At 45.9% G+C, this 17,092-nt stretch overlaps 1 protein-coding gene across 4 annotated transcripts in view; it reads right to left on the reverse strand.

Annotated features, from left to right (window-relative positions):
* The window catches only part of TOP2B (DNA topoisomerase II beta), a 185,583-nt gene that overhangs the window by 141,362 nt on the left and 27,129 nt on the right, over window positions 1-17,092 (reverse strand). For all 4 annotated transcript variants that reach the window (XM_070728138.1, XM_070728139.1, XM_070728140.1 and 1 more), the window contains 2 exons: window positions 12,194-12,339; window positions 11,155-11,252 (listed from right to left, as the gene is read on the reverse strand). In XM_070728138.1, the coding sequence (XP_070584239.1) occupies window positions 11,155-11,252; window positions 12,194-12,339 (244 nt within the window). The remainder of the gene's footprint in view (window positions 1-11,154; window positions 11,253-12,193; window positions 12,340-17,092) is intronic.

Here is a 17,092-nt window from a genome sequence, read left to right on the forward strand (position 1 = left end):
GAGCTGCCTCAGGGAGGAGGATCGGGCGGGACCAGATCGTAGCGCGCCGGACGGGGGTCTCCCGGGCTGCCCGATGCGACGGCCGCCCAGAGCGCTTGGCCAAGGGGGCTCCACTTCAGGTGCCGGCGGAAAAGCCCGGCAGCCAAGCCGGCGTCTTGCGATCGCCGCCTGCCCGCTTCGCCCGGCTCCTGCGGGTCACTTCGGGGGCTCTTCCTCCCTCGGGGCGCAAATAAAAAACCCCCAGCCCTGGAAGTTCGCCGCGTCTGTCAACGCTTCTCTTCCCCTTCCAAGCGCCCGATCGCAGCCTGGCAAAGCCGGTGCAGACGGGGATAAAAAACACCCCCCCTAAAAAAGCCCGGGGCGCCACGCGCAACCACCTGCCTGCGTTCGCGGGGGGAAGATCCCCGCTCGCCGCCAAGGATGCCGAGGCCGCCCGGGAGAGGTCAAAGCAAGCCGGGCCCGGCGGGCGCCCTGGAGCCGCCGGCAAACAAAGGAATAAAAAAGGAGGAAGCCGAGCGCGGGGAAGAAGCGAAAGCGCCAATTTGCACAACTCGCAAAAGCGCGTGGAAAGATCACAAACACACACACACAAAAGCCGCACGGGATCTGCACGCGGGGCTGGGAGGGAAAAAAGCGCCTCTTTGCAAAGCAGCAGCCGCCCGATCCGGGGCGCGGGACCCCAGGCTCAGTGACGGAAGGCAGCCGCTTGGGCCGAGAGGAGCCGGCCTTGATCCGCCAACGCGCGCTACGATCTTCCGGGCCAGCCAGGCTCAGCGGATCAAGGCCGGCTCCTCTCGGCCCAAGCGGCTGCCTTGATCCGCTGAGCCTGGCTCGCCCGGAAGATCGTAGCGCGCGTTGGAGACAGGCTTTGAGTTTTGGCTGCGGGGCGAGGGAGTTAGGAAAGTCCTACTTCTCCCCCCGCAGCCAAAACTCAAAGCCTGTCTCCTGCTGCCCGGTTTAGCCAGGACACGAGCGGCGAAATGACTTGGAGGAATGTGAAGCTGAAACCGGCCGGTTTCATCTTCACATTCCTCCAAGTCATTTCGCCGCTCGTGTCCTGGCTAAACCGGGCAGCAGGAGACAGGCGGTGGGCTGGGAGCCGCAGGCGAAAGGAGCTCGGGCATTGTTCTCCGGACCCCGCCCGCAGCCTGGAGAGGGAAAGGGCCGCCGCGGGGCTGAGCGGGCGGGGTCCGGAGAACAATGCCTGGCGCCGCGCTCCGATGCCCGAGCTCCTTTCGCCTGCGGCTCCCAGCAGCACTTTGAATCCAGCAGCTTCTGCTGGATACGGGCGGTGGGTGGGACGAGCAACGCGGAAGCCAGGGGCTGTGGCAGCTCGCCCCCCCATCGCCCGTATCCAGCAGAAGCGGCGGGATTCAAAGGGATTCAAGGCTAACTTCTGCGCTTGGCTTGAGGACTCAGCTCGGAAGCTGCACGGGTGTTTTAAAAGGTCTCCGCCGGCATGGGGGGCTTCCTACCACCTCCCGAACCCCCAACTCGGGTTTGGGGGGGTGCTAAGAAGCCCCCCATGCCGGCGGAGACCTTTTAAAACACCCGTGCAGCTTCCGAGCTGAGTCCTCAATCTTCGGCTCCTCGCTAGCGCTGTGGGAGTAAAAACACCGTCTGCACATGCGCAGACGGTGTTTTTACTTCCGCATCGCTACTTCGCGAAAACCCGCTCGTTGCGGGGGCTCCTGGAACGGAACCCTCGCAACGAGCGGGGGATCACTGTAGTACATTTACCTAATCCAAAATTTTAAAATTATTTCAGCCCATCTAACATTTAGCCAAATAATACTTATCTACATTTCTTAATTATTAATCTTAAATTTCAGTCAATTTGTGAAAAGAAGGGGGAAAAATTCTAAATATTCTCTATTTTCAATCAATTAAAAATCATTAACATCATTAATCTCTCCAACAATTCAAAATTCAATTCCATTTATGCGTTAATTCAAATCAGTATCACCTACTACATATCTTATTATAATCAATACTTCTAACTTTATTAAAACAGATTAGCAATTTCTAAATTCTAAATAGAAAAAATAATTAAAGTTTAAAAAGAGCAAACAAAACAATACTCCAAGCATAATCAACCCTTCTCAAGCTCCATTTTCTTTAATCTGAACAGAACTTTGAACCAAACTCTTTTCTTTTCTTTTCTTTTTTGTATCCCCTTTTAATCCCCTTTTCCATTTTATTCTTTCTATTCTTCCTTCTAGTAAGGAAGGACTTTGCTAGAAAAATAAAGGGGTTATTGGATTAAACTCTGGACACTTGATAACGAAGTTATGATGGTGGCAATGTCCCAGGTTTATGTGAACATTTTTTTGGATCTTCTGACAAGCAACTGCAGGGATTCACTTAATGACTGTGGCAAGAAAGGTGGCAAAGTGAGGCAGAACTCACTTAGCAACTATCTTACTCAGGAGATAGAAACGTTGGCCTCCATTGGGGCCAGGAAAGAAATTGAGGATTATCTATCTGAGTAGTGCACTCTTTTAGAAGCAGATCAGGAGTCCATTTTGAAACTCCACAGAAAACAGAGGAAGTCGGTGGAATCTTTGTACTCCGACTGGTCCTCGTGATGAACCTGTGGGTGTGGGAATGTGAGATGAACCTTAACCTGAGTGGGGTACTGGAGGGAAGTTAGTATCAGAATGGTAATAGCGTGACCAACATGGCTCAGGTAATAAATCAAACTTTATGTGAGAGAATTGAACTGGAATCTGATTTATTTCTCAGATGTTATTTGGGGCATTGAAACTAGGAGGTATTGCCGAGAGAAAGATGAGAGATATAAGACTGAACAATGCAGAAGAGCTGAAGGCCACTATCTTCATTAACACCAAAGCAGTGGCACAGGCTGATAACTTCCATGCCACACCGCATTTGAGACAGTAATTGCTGCAAAAGGAGCCCAAACCAAGTACTGAGTACATATGCATGCTTATACCTTTCAGAGGTCAATCCTTATTTTATTGATTGCATGTAATATTTGATTTTCTGAGATTGTGGATTTGGGGTTTTCATGGGCTGTACTCCATAATATCAATTATGACAAATCATGGCTTGAACTATCTTGCTTTGCTTGTAATGAGTCTTTCTCATATATTAGTTTCATATTTTAAGTTACCGCATATACTCGAGTATAAGCCGACGCACCAGTTTTTTGCCACAAAAACTGGGAAAACTTATTGACCTGAGTATAAACCAAGGTTAGAAAATGCAGTGGCTACTGGTAACTTATAAAAATGGAAAGCAATAAAATTACATTAATTGAGACATCAGTAGATTAAATGTTTTACAATATTTATTTAAAAGAAAACCAGTAAACTAGCTCTGTAAATTTAAAAGAAGATAAACAAAAGCAATCTGGTATTAACAATAAATTAAAAAGTAAAAAAAGGAGCTCAATCAGCAACCAAGCTAAGAGTTAAAATCCTTCAAAACTGGATTCCTCCTCATCAACTGTATGTCCATCATCAACTCCCAGAAGTCCTGCACCAGCCATGCTACCTCAGGAGTGGGATTTGAAGTCCACAAGCCTTAATCTTGCCAGGTTTGAAGACCCTTGCACTTCTAACCCTGATCCCAGGATCTTTAAACTTGACAGTTTTAAGACTAGTGGACTTCAACTCCCAGAATTCCTGTACCAGCCATGCTACCTCAGGAGTGGGAGTTGAAGTCCACAAGCTTTAATCTTGCCAGGTTTGAAGACCCTTGCTTAAATCAAACTTTTATATGATAAATATTCAGATTTTCCATTTAAAACATACCTCATAAGTTAAAATCATTACTATCACAATAGATCAGTAAATAACAATTGGGGGTTACTCAATCACTAATTGTAAAATCTTTCTTCTACATGATATTTATCTTGCATAAGGAGAAACCATACTCTTAAAAAAAAGGTAGATCTATTCGTATTAATTATGTAGAATGAGTGTTGACTCACCTGATACGCTCCTTCTCTTGGTGGCAAGAGTTGCCAGTGAGGATGGGTTGTATTCGCTCGTCAGAGGCGTGTCCAAGTCAGGAAAGTATAAAAGATCTGGATCTGCCCATACGCCCAGTTTCGATGACGAACTGAAAATATTGACTCGGAGTAGCAACACAGCCTAGACTTCCTCAAATGTCTAATTAACTAAGTAAAACTATGTACAAAACGGTTATACTCACCGGTAATTTTGGAAAGTAATTTAGTGGGAAAACAGGAAGAGTAAAAAATGTAAGAAGGGAGGGACCTGACTGGCGATTCCTGCCACCAAGAGAAGGAGCATATCAGGTGAGTCAACACTCATTCTCCTTGGAGGGAGGAGTTGCCAGTCAGGATGGGACATGTCAAAGTTATTGTCCCGAGGAAGGGATTAATCCACGTGAGCCATGAGTCTTTGAAGGACTCTCCATCCGAAAGCCGCCTGTGAGTAGGCAAATTTATCAATTTTGTAATGCCGAATAAATGGAGTGATGGAGGCCCAGGTAGCTGCTCTACATATTTCCTCAAGGGAGCACTGTGTGGCCCATGCCGCTGAAGTGGCTGCGCTCCTTGTGGAGTGGGCAGTAATACCCAATGGTCTCTGGGTGCCCTCTACCTCATAGGCCTTGGCAATGGCCCATCGAATCCACCGTCCAAGGGTGGAGGGGAGGCCTTGAGCCCAATTTTTCGAGGAGAAAAGAAGATAAAGAGTGCCTCGGTCTGTATGATGGGCTGAGTTTGCTTTAGATATATGCGGTGCTCTCCTTACATCTAGAGTGTGCCATTTATCCTCCCATGGGTGAATAGGCCAGGAGCAGAAGGTAGGGAGAATAATGTCCTGGCTTCTGTGGAAGGTGGAATTGATCTTGGGAATGAAGGATGGATCAATTCGTAGGACTACTCTGTCTTGGTGGAAGAGAGAGGTCATCTCTGACCAATAGGGCTGCAAGTTCAGAGATTCGCCTGGCTGTAGTTATGGCTATCAGGAAGGTGACCTTGAGGGAGAGGTAGCTGAGAGAGGCTTCTTGTAAGGGCTCGTAAGGTGGTTACGTCAGGAGTGAAGGACTCTTGGCAAATCCCACGTGGGGAAACGGTGGATGACCAGAGTGTCTGTGTTGGAGACACCCTTTGGGAACCTAGTCACTAAGGGGACGTGTGTAAAGGAGGCCCATTTGCCGCAGGTGATGATAGTTGAAAGGGCCGCAGTCTGTCGCCGGATGGTATTAGAAGCCAGCCCCTTGTCCAGGACCTTGGAAAGGGGAATGTGGATGGGAGACAGGCATTGTAAATTGCACCAGGAGACAAAGGTACACCAGGTAGAGGAGTAGATATGCTCAGTAGATGGTTTTCGGGCCTTGTGTATATATTCAATGACATCGTCATCAAAGTTCTGGCTCCTTAAGATGCTCCACTCAAACGCCAGGCAGCACCAGCCTGGGTCCGGATGAAGCAGAGGCCTCTAAGATAGTAGGTGTGGTTGCACTGGTAGGTGCCATGGTTCTGCAAACCAGGGTTGCCTGGACCAAAAAGGAGCTATCAGGATGACCTCTGCCTGCTCCTCCAGAATCTTGTGAATTACCTGGAGAGGGATTGGTAGGAGAGAGAAGGCATAGAGGAGCCCCCTCGGCCAGGTGCAATGGAGAGTGTCGTAATTCTCCGCCTCCCGGGAGGGGAATCGGGAGAAGAATCGAGGGATCTGGCAATTCTGTGGGGAGGCGAACAGGTCCACTAGTGGTTTGCCGAACCGGATTGATATTCGGTGGAACATAGCAGGGTTCAGCATCCACTCTGCTTGGTTCACTGTCGTCCTGCTGAGGGCGTCTGCCTGGATGTTGTCCGTTCCCAAGATGTGTTCCAAATGGAGAGAAACTAGGTTTCTCTCTGCCCAGAGACCGATCCTCTTGGCCTCTGACATAAGGTCGTGGATCGGGTGCCCCCTTGCCGGTTGATGTGGGCCTTGGTGGCCATGTTGTCTGTTCTTATCAATACGTCTTGATTGGCTATTAGGTGATTGAAGGCTTTGAGGGCTAGGAAGACCGTGTGGAGTTCTAACCAGTTGATTGAGCATGAGGCTTGGCTTGCGTTCCAAAGGCCCTGAGCCTGACCATTGCAATGAGCTCCCCAGCCCGACAGACTAGTGTCCGTGGTGATTTTTATGGATGGGGAGCTTCGGTACAGGGTGCCTTCTGTGATGGCCGCAGATCTCCACCAGGAGAGGGATCTTGGTACCTGTGGAGGGAGATGGATTTGTTTTGCGAGGTGAGCCTGGCCCGACTTTTGGAAGGGTAATAGAAACCATTGGTGGTCTCGGGAGTGGAGCCTGGCCCAAGGGACTATGGAAAAACTGGACACCGTCTTCCCTAATAAGGAGGATAGGGAAGAGAGGAGAGGAAAGGAGTCATTCTGAATTTGGGAAACTAGCTCCCTGATGCTATTCATCTGCTCTGGAGAGAGGGTGACAAGACCCTCGGATGAATTGATGATAGTTCCCAAGCGGAGAATAGAAGTGGAGGGCGTGAGCTGGCTCTTCTGAAAATTGATCAAGAAGCCATGGGAGGAAAGGACCTTGACTTTAGTCTGGAGAGGCGCCTGGGCTTGAGCAAGGGAGGAGGCCAAGACGAGAATGTCGTCAAGGTAGAACTGGGCTCTGAATAGACCAGAGGTATGCAGCTAAAACTGAGAGTGGTAAAAACCCGAGGGGCTGAAGACAGGCCAAAGGGGAGAGCCCAGTATTGAAAATGCTTGCCAGCATAAGAAAAACAGAGGAATCTGCGATGTTCCTTCGCTATGGGAATGTGGAGGTATGCCTCTGTGAGATCTAGGGAAGACATAAAGTCACCTCTCCTGATGCAAGCTAATATGGTTTTAAGGGTATGCATCTTGAACTTATGGTATTTCAAAAAAAGGTTGAGACACTTTAGATCTAAGATAGCCTGCCAACCTCCTGAGGACTTAGGTACAATAAAAAGAATGGAATAAAACCCTTGTCCTTGGAATTCAGGGGGAACAGGACGGATGGCCCTGATTTCAAGGAGATGTTGGATAGCCTGTTCCACGAGGGCTCTTTTGGAAGGGTTCCTGGATACTGAACAGGGAATAAAAAGGGGGAGCAGGGACAAAAACTCTAGGTGTAAGCCCTGGCTAATGGTATTGAGAACCCAGGGATCGGAGGTGGTAGAACCCCAATGAGAGGAAAATTTTGAGAGGCGACCGCCAATAGGAATGGCGGACAGGTCAGGAGAGGAGGCCCTACCACCTACCTCTTCGGCCCTGGCGATTTCAGATGGACCCCTGAAAGGGTCATCTGGACCCTCGTCCCCTGGCATTCTTGTCTTGGGAGCTGCGCTGCTTGTAGGTAGACTGGTTAGGGCCCTTGTAATAGGAAAACGGTTGGTCGGGTTGACGAAAGGGCCACCGGAAGTATGGTGAAGGACATTGAGAGGACTTCTTTTGGCTAACTGGCAGGATCTTCTTCTTGTCCTTCGAGTTGATGAGAAAGGGCTCGAGGACATCGCCAAAGAGATTCTTGCCCTTATACTCCGCTGACGCAAAGCGCCACTTATGTTTGATGTCCACTTGCCATTTCTTGAGCCAGGTCATTCTTCTCGCAACCACTGAAGAGGCCATTGTTTTGGCTGTAAACCTGGAGGTGTATAGTGTGGTGTCAGATAGCAACTGGCAGGTGGCAAAAAGCTTGTTGAGGGTTTGATGAACTGAAACATTCGATGTAGGGATTTGTTCCTGAATTTGCCTGATGTAAATCAACATGGTCTTGGCAAAAAAGGAGGAAGTTGAAGCCCCCTTTATCGCCCATGCCGAGGCCTGATGGGTCTTTTGCAATACTTGGTCAATCTTTCCATTCTCCACCTTTAGGAGCTCATCTGCTTACCCTGGTAGAGTTTCTGAGGAGTGTAAGGCTAGGACTGGTATGTCAATTTCCGGGAGCTCCGCAAAAGAGGATAGTTCCGTACCTATGTTGAAGAATTTTCTTTCCACATTGGACGGTGCCGGACCGGTTGCTGGTTTGAGACATTGTTTTGTGATGGTCTCTACGAAGAGGGGAGGAGCTGGGACAACGTCCGGGTCCTCAGTATAGGGCTGAAAGAGGGTCTCTACTTGTGTTGCTGAAGGTTGAGCTGGAGTTGTAGGAGCAGATAGGCTGGCAGCCGTACGCGCCTTCAACAGAATGGTCGAGAACAGGTCAAAAGGAAACAAAGCTGCTGAGAGAGCTAGGTTGAGGCGGCTGTGTCATCATCTGACAGTCCAACATGTTCCTCCTCTGGTGCTTCCTTGCCTGAAGTGTCAAGAGTCCTCATCGGAGGAACCTGACCAGGAATCCTGGGTAAGACGAAGATTGGAAGGAGCATGAAGAAGGGAGGGCTCCCGTAAATTTTGGAGGTCTGATAGCCATCAGATTGCCGAGGCTGGAAGCCACACTGCGTTGGATTGCTGACTCAATCCATTTGTGAATAGTATCAAGATCCAGAGGTTGCTGAGATGATGGAGAAGGAACTGGCGGAGGAACTGGTGATAATGTCGTTCGAGTATCTGCTGCAGTGGGAGCCAGAAGTGTGGTAGATGTTATAACGATGGTGGGAGAAAGAGGGGTGGAGGTCTGGAGACGCCCAAATTCAAATTTTGGTTGGGCAATCCCGCTGGACCCCAGATGCTGGCAGCTAGAGGAGGGTTAACCCCCGTTGCACTGTCCTGAGAAGCAGTATGATGGGAGATTCGTGGAGAAGGGGAGAGAGCTCTAACTGCTCTCTCATGGAGATGTTGTAGGGTTCTGTCCCTACGCTTCTCTATTATGGATGGTTGTGAGGTTGAGATGGACTCAGAAATTACAGTAATAGAGTCAGGATCCTCCTGAGTAGGTTTATTGGTCTTTTTGGTTTTCTTCACCATAGTCTTATTTGATTCAGCCATAATGAGAAGGGCAGGGAGAGAAGGTTAAAAGGATGAAAAAGGGAATTCTGAATCCAATTAAGAGAAAGGAGGTTGAATAAGGCTGGAGGGCCTAAATTTGGACTAGCTTGAATGAGTGGATATCCAAAGTAGAAGGAAATCCAGGAATGCCAATCTAGTGGCTCTTAAACAGGCAAGGTTGTCCTCCTTCTTTAAGCCTCATGGATCAGGCGTTCCAGAGGCTGGAGTGGCTGGATCCCGAAGGGAGGCCCAGATGGGGCCCTGCCCTTCTTGTAAACGGCCAGGGAATTTGGCTAGTACCTTGCCTTTAAACGGCACTTTTGCAAGCCAGAAGGGGGGGGTGAGAGGTGGCGATTAGCAGGAAAATTAAAAAAAAACACCCACTGCCTAAGGTTTGCTCTGAAAGTGACGTGTCCCCCCCCCCCGGATCGGCATGGGTGTGGCTTCAAGGAGGCGGCAGAGCAAGTTGGAATTAAACTGCGCCACCAGTGAGAAAAAGAGCACACAATCGGCCTCTTATCGGCTCAATCTGAGGAAAGCTTGGCAAGGTTCCAAAACCCGACGGTGATTCGAGGCTTGCAAGGACAAAATTTGTAGGCTCGGCACCAAGACTGTAACCAGCCCCGGTGCCTGAATGTCTGCGAGGGCTCGCACGTCCGCTAGATAGACGCCGGCAATGGGGATCCCCCTGTAACCAGGGTAGTTTCCTCAATTAGCCTAGGGCATGCCTGCGAGAAAGCTCCAAGGCAGCCCTCACGGCCGAAGGAGGAAGAATGGAGCCTTATGGTGGGAAAGGCCAAGGGCCTTACCCACCTGCAGGGGCTGGGCCGAAGCCACGGCATCCGACTGCATCCTTGGTAAAAGGAAACCAATTTAGAATTTAGGATTTCCAATTTCAATTACAAAGAATTTATTACTAACCGATTTGAGGAGTCAACAGTAGGAAAGATTGTGCTGCCACGAAACTGTCTCTGTTAGAGGCAATTCAGAGAAACTGGGCCTATGTGGGGATCCAGATCTTTTATACTTTCCTGACTTGGACACGCCTCTGACAAGCGAGTACAACCCATCCTGACTGGCGACTCCTCCCTCCAAGGAGAACAAATGATTAATGCCAAAATTCATACTATTATATTATCCTAACTTTTGTATTGTTTTAAACAAGTCAGCATTAACAATCCTCTTGGTATGATAAATATAATTGGAAGAAAAAGTTTAATTATACAGTTATCCCCATTTGAAGCAACATTTTATTACAAAATTACCTCTTCTGTTACTAGAAATTAATCAAATTTAAATGGGTAACTTACATTTTACTTTCTGATCAAGAGAGAAAGCCATGGTTCCTTCATTCTGAAAGTCTCTTCAACCCTCCCACCCTTTTCCCCAGTGCTTCCAGTAGAGGAGGAGCTGTGATTGAGTCAACCTGTTGCCAATCAGAGCAGCCTCTCAGTGCCTCCTTTCTGTGTAGAGGAGGAACTGTGATTGGTTCAACCAATCAAGCAGCTGAGGGTGTTGCCTGCAAGAGCAGAATCAGCCATGCAAAGAAAAACGCCTCGTGTTGCCAGAGCCATTAGGTTTCTTTCCTCCCTGCTTTTCACGTCGGAAGTGCGCAGCTTTAGGAAATGCTGCATGGCAGTTTTCAGGTCAGTGAAGGTCAGTGACTCGAATATAAGCCGAGGTTAGATTTTTGAGCACATTTTTGTGCTAAAAATCTCAGCTTATACTCGAGTATATACAGTACATTATTGAAATAAATAAGCTTTTGCACAATATTCTAATTTTTCGAGTTTTACCTGTAATGTGATTTTTCCCACATTATCACTAAATTAGTTTATGATATACTGACTGGATGCTGAATAAAGTGGGAAAAGTAAATCAGGGTTCTGACCAATAATATTTTTTGTAGTTCTCTTGTTTGCTTGTTTGCTTGTTTGTTTGTTTGTTTGTTTGTTTGTTTGTTTGTTTGTATTTGGATTTGGATTTGTATGCTGCTCCTCTCCGAGGACTCGGGGCGGCTCACAGCATATATAAAAACAGAACAATAATGTAAATCCAATTAATTAATCTATCAAGATTAAGTAAAGGTATATATTTTATACACTCATTTGAATAAATTCTATTGTTCAAAGTTTCAATCAGAGAAATCCCTTGTGAACGTATCTCTGAATATTTTGTCCTATCATCTTTTTAAAAACTGTTTTAAAACGTTTAATCACATAAGAGATATGTTAGGGAAACAACCATACCTGCTTAAAACTATGTTTGTATTCTTTGCAAGCAGTCTCAACTGTAAACTTGGTACTGAATATATTACAAAGCTTTGCACCATAGCCATTGCGACCACCTGAAAATATAAGGAACATGAAAACATCATGTTTTTGTTTTTGCTCTGTCCCCCCTCCCCCATTCAGGGGTTGGCTGCTAGCTGGAACGCCTAATTGGGCTTGCGTCTGCGGCTCTGGAGGTACCTTGAGTTCGAGCAGAATTATGCTTCTGCGCTCGCATAAGTAGCAGAATTGTGCACGGAGACACAGGTGCGCCCATGTTTTGCTTCCACACATGCGGAACACGGGCGCACCTGCATCTCTGTGTGCGATTTTGCTACCTGCATGGGCACAGAAGCATAATTCTGCTCAAACTCATGTAGAGCCACAGACATGAGCCCAATTAGGCGTTCCGACTAACAGCCTACCCCTCCCCCACTGACACATGCTATTCACCTACAAATGTATACAGGTAGTCCTTGACTTACAATAGTTCATTTAATGACCATTCAAAGTTACAACAGTGACATGAGAATTTTTCACACTTAGAAATCACTGCAGCATTCCCATGGTTGCATGATCAAAATTCAGATGCTTGGCAACTGATTCATATTTACAACAGTTATAATATTCTGGGATCATGTGATCGCTTTTTGTGACATAGTGACAAGCAACATCAATGGGGAAGCCAGATTTAACAACCATGTTACTAATTTAGCAACTGTAGTGATTCACTTAACAACTGTAGCAAGGAAGTGCAAAATTAACATCTGTCTCATTAAGAACATAAATTTGAGGGTCAATTTTAAACATAAATCAAAAGCTACTTGTATTGTGATTTTTGGCATACAAATATTGTCGCACTTAATTTAGAATTTTGCAGCAAGAATGTGAAATTAAATCTTCCACTTAGTTCCACTTATAAATCTCTTAATTTCCAGCAACTAAACCATCAAATGCCATGAAATTGTTATTACTACTTAAAGTTATCATTTAAGTTATGCTGTATTGGTATATTTACCTGTAACTTTTTTTTCATCATCATCATAATTACTGGACGTTAATAGCTGTCCAAAAATTAAGGCAGGAACATACATCTTTTCCACTTTATGTTCCACAACAGGAATACCTTTACCATTATTCCAAATACTTATAATATTTGATTCGCTGGAAGTGAAAAGAGTAAATAATGCATAAAAATACAGTTGCCTTTATAGTTTTCAATAATATAATGAAATGCCTCAGTCTGTATTGTTTATCTATCTATCTATCTATCTATCTATCTATCTATCTATCTATCTATCTATCTATCTATCTATCTATCTATTTGTTCTGTCTGGGTTCCCCCAGACCTCAACACCAACTGGAAAAAACAGCCAGACACTCTGGTAAAAGCCAAAAGTATTTTATAACTGGAAAAAATAAGCACAGAGGAAAACCTGTTCTTCCCAACAGACAGGATATAATACGGTACAGCAGGGTCCTGATGTCCAGACAATACAGCAAGCTTCTTGCTGGCACACACCCCCAAGGTTTCAATAGTCAAAGGCACAAACCAGGATTCCAAGACGCCAAAGTTCACAGTCAGGTCCCAAGACTCTCAAAGATAAAACTCCACAAGCCAGGAAGGGTGGGTCTGCCTTTTAGCCTTTCCCAAGAGCACCACACCCAAACCCAGCTGTTGCCACTTTAATGCTGAAAGTATTTAGCCAATTGATTCCGTCTCTGAGTAGCTCTTCGTTGTCGCAGATCAATTATGGCTTGTGCACTTTCCTCTAAGGAATCCAGGCTGCTTGCTGGGGAGAGCTCCCCCTGGTGGGACTCTGGCTGTCCTCCCTCTTCTTCAGCCTGGGATTCCTCCTCCTCGTCTGTCTGCACCTCCTGTTCCTCAGCCTCTCCCTCTGAGCTGGAAACCGACAGAAGGTCAGCCGTTCCCGGAGGGGCCTCAGACGGAACCACAACACTATTGAATTTGTATGTTGCCCCTCTCGGGGCATATCAACATATCAAAGAAAACATAACAGTACATCTAGATCCAATTAATATAATTAAAAGCCCTAAAAGTTCTAATGCAATTACAAACATTCATTACCATTCACTCCATGAAAGACACTAAAACACTCGTTGGTCGGGGGAAGATCTAATGACCCCGGGCCTGGCAACATAGATAAGTCTTTAAACTTTTTTGGAAGGCAAGGAGGGTGGGGGCAGTGCGAATCTCCGGGGGGAGCCAATTCCAGAGGACCAGAGCCCCCACAGAGAAGGCTCTTCCCCTAGGTCCCAACAACTGACATTGTCTGATTGAGAGGACCCTGAGGAGGTCAACTCTGTGGGACTTGACCAGATGCTGGGATTCATGCAGCAGAAGGCGGTCCCAGAGGTAATCTGGTCCGATGCCATGTAGGGCTTCATAGGTCATAACCAACACTTTGAATTATGTCCAGAAACTAATCAGTAGCCAATGCAGTTCGCAGAGTGATGGTGAAATATAGGTATGCCTTGGAAGGCCCATAACCACTTGCGCAACTACATTTTGGATGATTTGAAATTTCTGAACACTCTTCAAAGGCAGCCCCATGTAGAGAACATTGCAGTAGTCAAACCTCAAGGTGATAAAGGCATGAGTGACTGTGAGCAAAGACTCCCTGTCCAAATAGGGCCGCAACTGGTGCACCAGGCGGACCTGGGCAAATGCCCCCCTCGCCACAGCCGAAAGAAGGTGTTCTAAAGTCAGCTGTGGATTGAGGAGGATGCCCAAGTTGCGGACCCTCTTTGATGGGGTCAGTAATTCTCCCCCATCCCAGGGTAATGGATGGACAGATGGACATGTCCTTGGGAGGCAGTACCCACAACCACTCCATCTTGTCTGGATTGAGCTTGAGCCTGTTGGCACCCATCCAGACCCTGATAGCCTCCAGACACTGGCACATTACTTCCACTGCTTTACTAAGTGGACACGGGTGAATTGGACATGATATTTAACAGTTTATATTTAACACGTGAACACGATATTTAACAGTTTACAAAGTCACAAGTTACCCAATTAGCTGCAGCTTCGGCTACCAATATCTTATGCTGTGGTAAAGGAATTAAGATAATGTGCACAACAAACATAACAATGATGCTGGTAGAACACCACACAAGGCATATCTTTAAAGATTCACAAGTCACAGCAGTAAGTCACTGCAACTACCAATATCTTATGCTGTGAGAGTGGAAATAAGATAATGTGCAAGACAAACATAACAATTACATTGCTGGTGGAACACCACATATTGCATATATTTTCTCCAATGATGAGAGAAGTGGTGGCTGTAGTTGCAATCTTCACATTAGAATCTTGCCTATATTTTAGACTATATTTTACTTAAAGAAACATTAGGATTACAAGCCTTTAAAATCCCCAGCATATATGTTCTATATGTATGTATGTATGCATGTATTTGTTTATTTTGACCTTTATGCCGCCCAATCCCGAAGGACTCAGGGCAGCTTAAAACAATTTAAAATCCAAAAAACAATTAAAAAGAAGTCTAATATACAATCTAACAATAAAACCCATAATAAATTAAATAATCAGCATACATACGTAGCATTCATATAATTCGCTCATGATAGTTGTTAATTCATGGCCCCCAGGCCTGCCAGCAAAGCCAGGTCTTCGTGGCCTTTCAGAAAGACATTAGGGTGGGAGCAGTATGGACCTCGGGGGAGAGTTGATTCCATAAAGCCGAGGTGGCAACAGAGAAGGCCCTCCCCCGCAGCCCCGCCAATCTGCATTGCTTACTTGACCAGGAGGAGGTCAACTCTGTGTGCTCTTATAGATCTCTGGGAGGTAAGAACAAGAGATGATCCCATAAATAGTCTGACTCTGAGCCATATAGGGCTTTATAGGTAATAACCAACACCTTTAATTGTGCCCGGAGACTAATAGGAAGCCAGTGCAGCTCGCGGAACATAGGTGTTATATGGATGTACTAATGTATACCCATGACAGCTTGCACGGCTGCATTCTGGACAATTTGGACTCTCCAAACACTCTTCAAGCGTAGCTCCATGTAGAGTGCGTTGCAATAATCAAGACGAGAGGTGATAAGTGTACGATGACCATGCATTGAGCTTCCTGGTCCAAATAGGGCAAAGATCCCCTGGCCACAGCGGATAGGTGATGATCAAGGCTCAGCTGCATATCCAGGAAGACACCCAATTTGCGGGCCCTATCTGAGGGGATCAATGTTTTCCCCTCCCCCCAGAACAATGGATGGACAGATCGAATAGTCCTTAAGAGAAAATGCCCACAGTCACTCGGTCTTCTCTGGGTTGAGCTTGAGCCTGTTGGCCCCCATCCAGCTTCCAGAAACTGGCACATCACATCCATCACTTCACTGAATTGGCATGGGGTGGAGATGTATAACTGGGTATCATCAGCATAAGGATGATCTCACCCAGCGGCTTCATATAGCTTTTAAATAGTAGAGAGGGGAGAGGATAGACCCCTGTGGCAGCGCATACAGGAGAGGCCTAGGGGTGGACCTCTGCCCCCCCCCAACACTGACTGCGAATGACCAGAGAGATAGGAGGAGAACCACCACTCCTCCCACTTCCAATTCCTCCAGCTGGTGCAGGATACCACAGTCGATGGTATCAAAGGCTGCTGAGAGGTCAAGAAGCACCAGGATAGAGGAATATCCCCTATCCCAGGCCCACCAGAGATCATCCATCAGCATGTCCAAAGCATTTTCTGTGCTGTGACCAGTCCTGAAACCAGACTGAAAGGAGTCCAGATAATCAGCTTCATATCCAAGGACCCCCAGACGTTCCCTCTAATTTTTTTTTTGGTGTGGGCGGAAAAGTATAATGTCTGAGCAGCACATTTTCATGCTTGAGCATGGATCAATTAGAAACAAAAGGGGGGTCTCATGACCTCAGGAAACACAGCAATGGTTGTAAATATTAAACGGCAGCAAAGTTTTGATCCTGCGATCATTGGGCTGCTGCGAAGGTCCTAAATGTGAAAAGGGTGCCTAAGTCACTTTTTTCAGGGCCGTTGGGACTTTGAACAGTCAGTAAATGAACCATTGTAAGTCGAGGACAACCTGACTTCCCCCCTAGATGTTTTCTGTGGAGCTTCTAAAAGAGTGCACTGGTCAGATAGATAATCCTCGATAATTCTGTTCTGACCCCAATGAAGGCCAACGTTTCTATCTCCTGAGTAAGACGATAATTAAGTGAGTTCTGCCTCACTTTACCCCCTTTCTTGTCACAGTCGTTAAGTGAATCCCTGTAGTTGCTTGTCAGAAGATCCCAAAAAAATGTTCACATAACCCTGGGACATTGCCACCATCATAACTACGTTGTCAAGTGTCCAAAGTTTGATGAAATAACCCCTTTATTTTTCTAACAAAGTCCTTCCTTCCTAGAAGGAAGAATAGAAAGAATAAAATGTAAAAGGGGATACAAAAAAATAAAAAAGAAAAGGGTTTGGTTCTGCTCAGATTAAAGAAATTGGAATTTGAGAAGGGTTGATTAAGCTTGGAGTTTTGTTTTGTTTGCTCTTTTTAAACTTTAATTATTTTTTCTATTTAGATATATGAATTTAGGAGTTGCTGATCTGTTTTAATAAAGTTAGAAGTATTGATTATAATAAGATATGTAATAGGTGATAATGATTTGGATTAATGCATAAATGGAATTGAATTTAGAATTGTTGGGGAGATTAATGATATTAATTATTTTTAACTGAAAATAGAGAATACTTAGATTTTTTCCCCTTTTTTCTTTTCTCAAATTGACTGAAATTTAAGATTAATAATTAAGTAAGAAATGTAGATAAGTATTAATTGGCAAAATGTTAGATGGACTGAAATTTTTAAATTTGGGATTAGGTGCTATTTAGAAGGAGAGGAAGAAGTCTGAAATT

The sequence above is a fragment of the Erythrolamprus reginae genome, chromosome Z (genome assembly GCF_031021105.1).
Source record: "Erythrolamprus reginae isolate rEryReg1 chromosome Z, rEryReg1.hap1, whole genome shotgun sequence".
Classification (NCBI taxonomy): domain Eukaryota; kingdom Metazoa; phylum Chordata; class Lepidosauria; order Squamata; family Dipsadidae; genus Erythrolamprus; species Erythrolamprus reginae.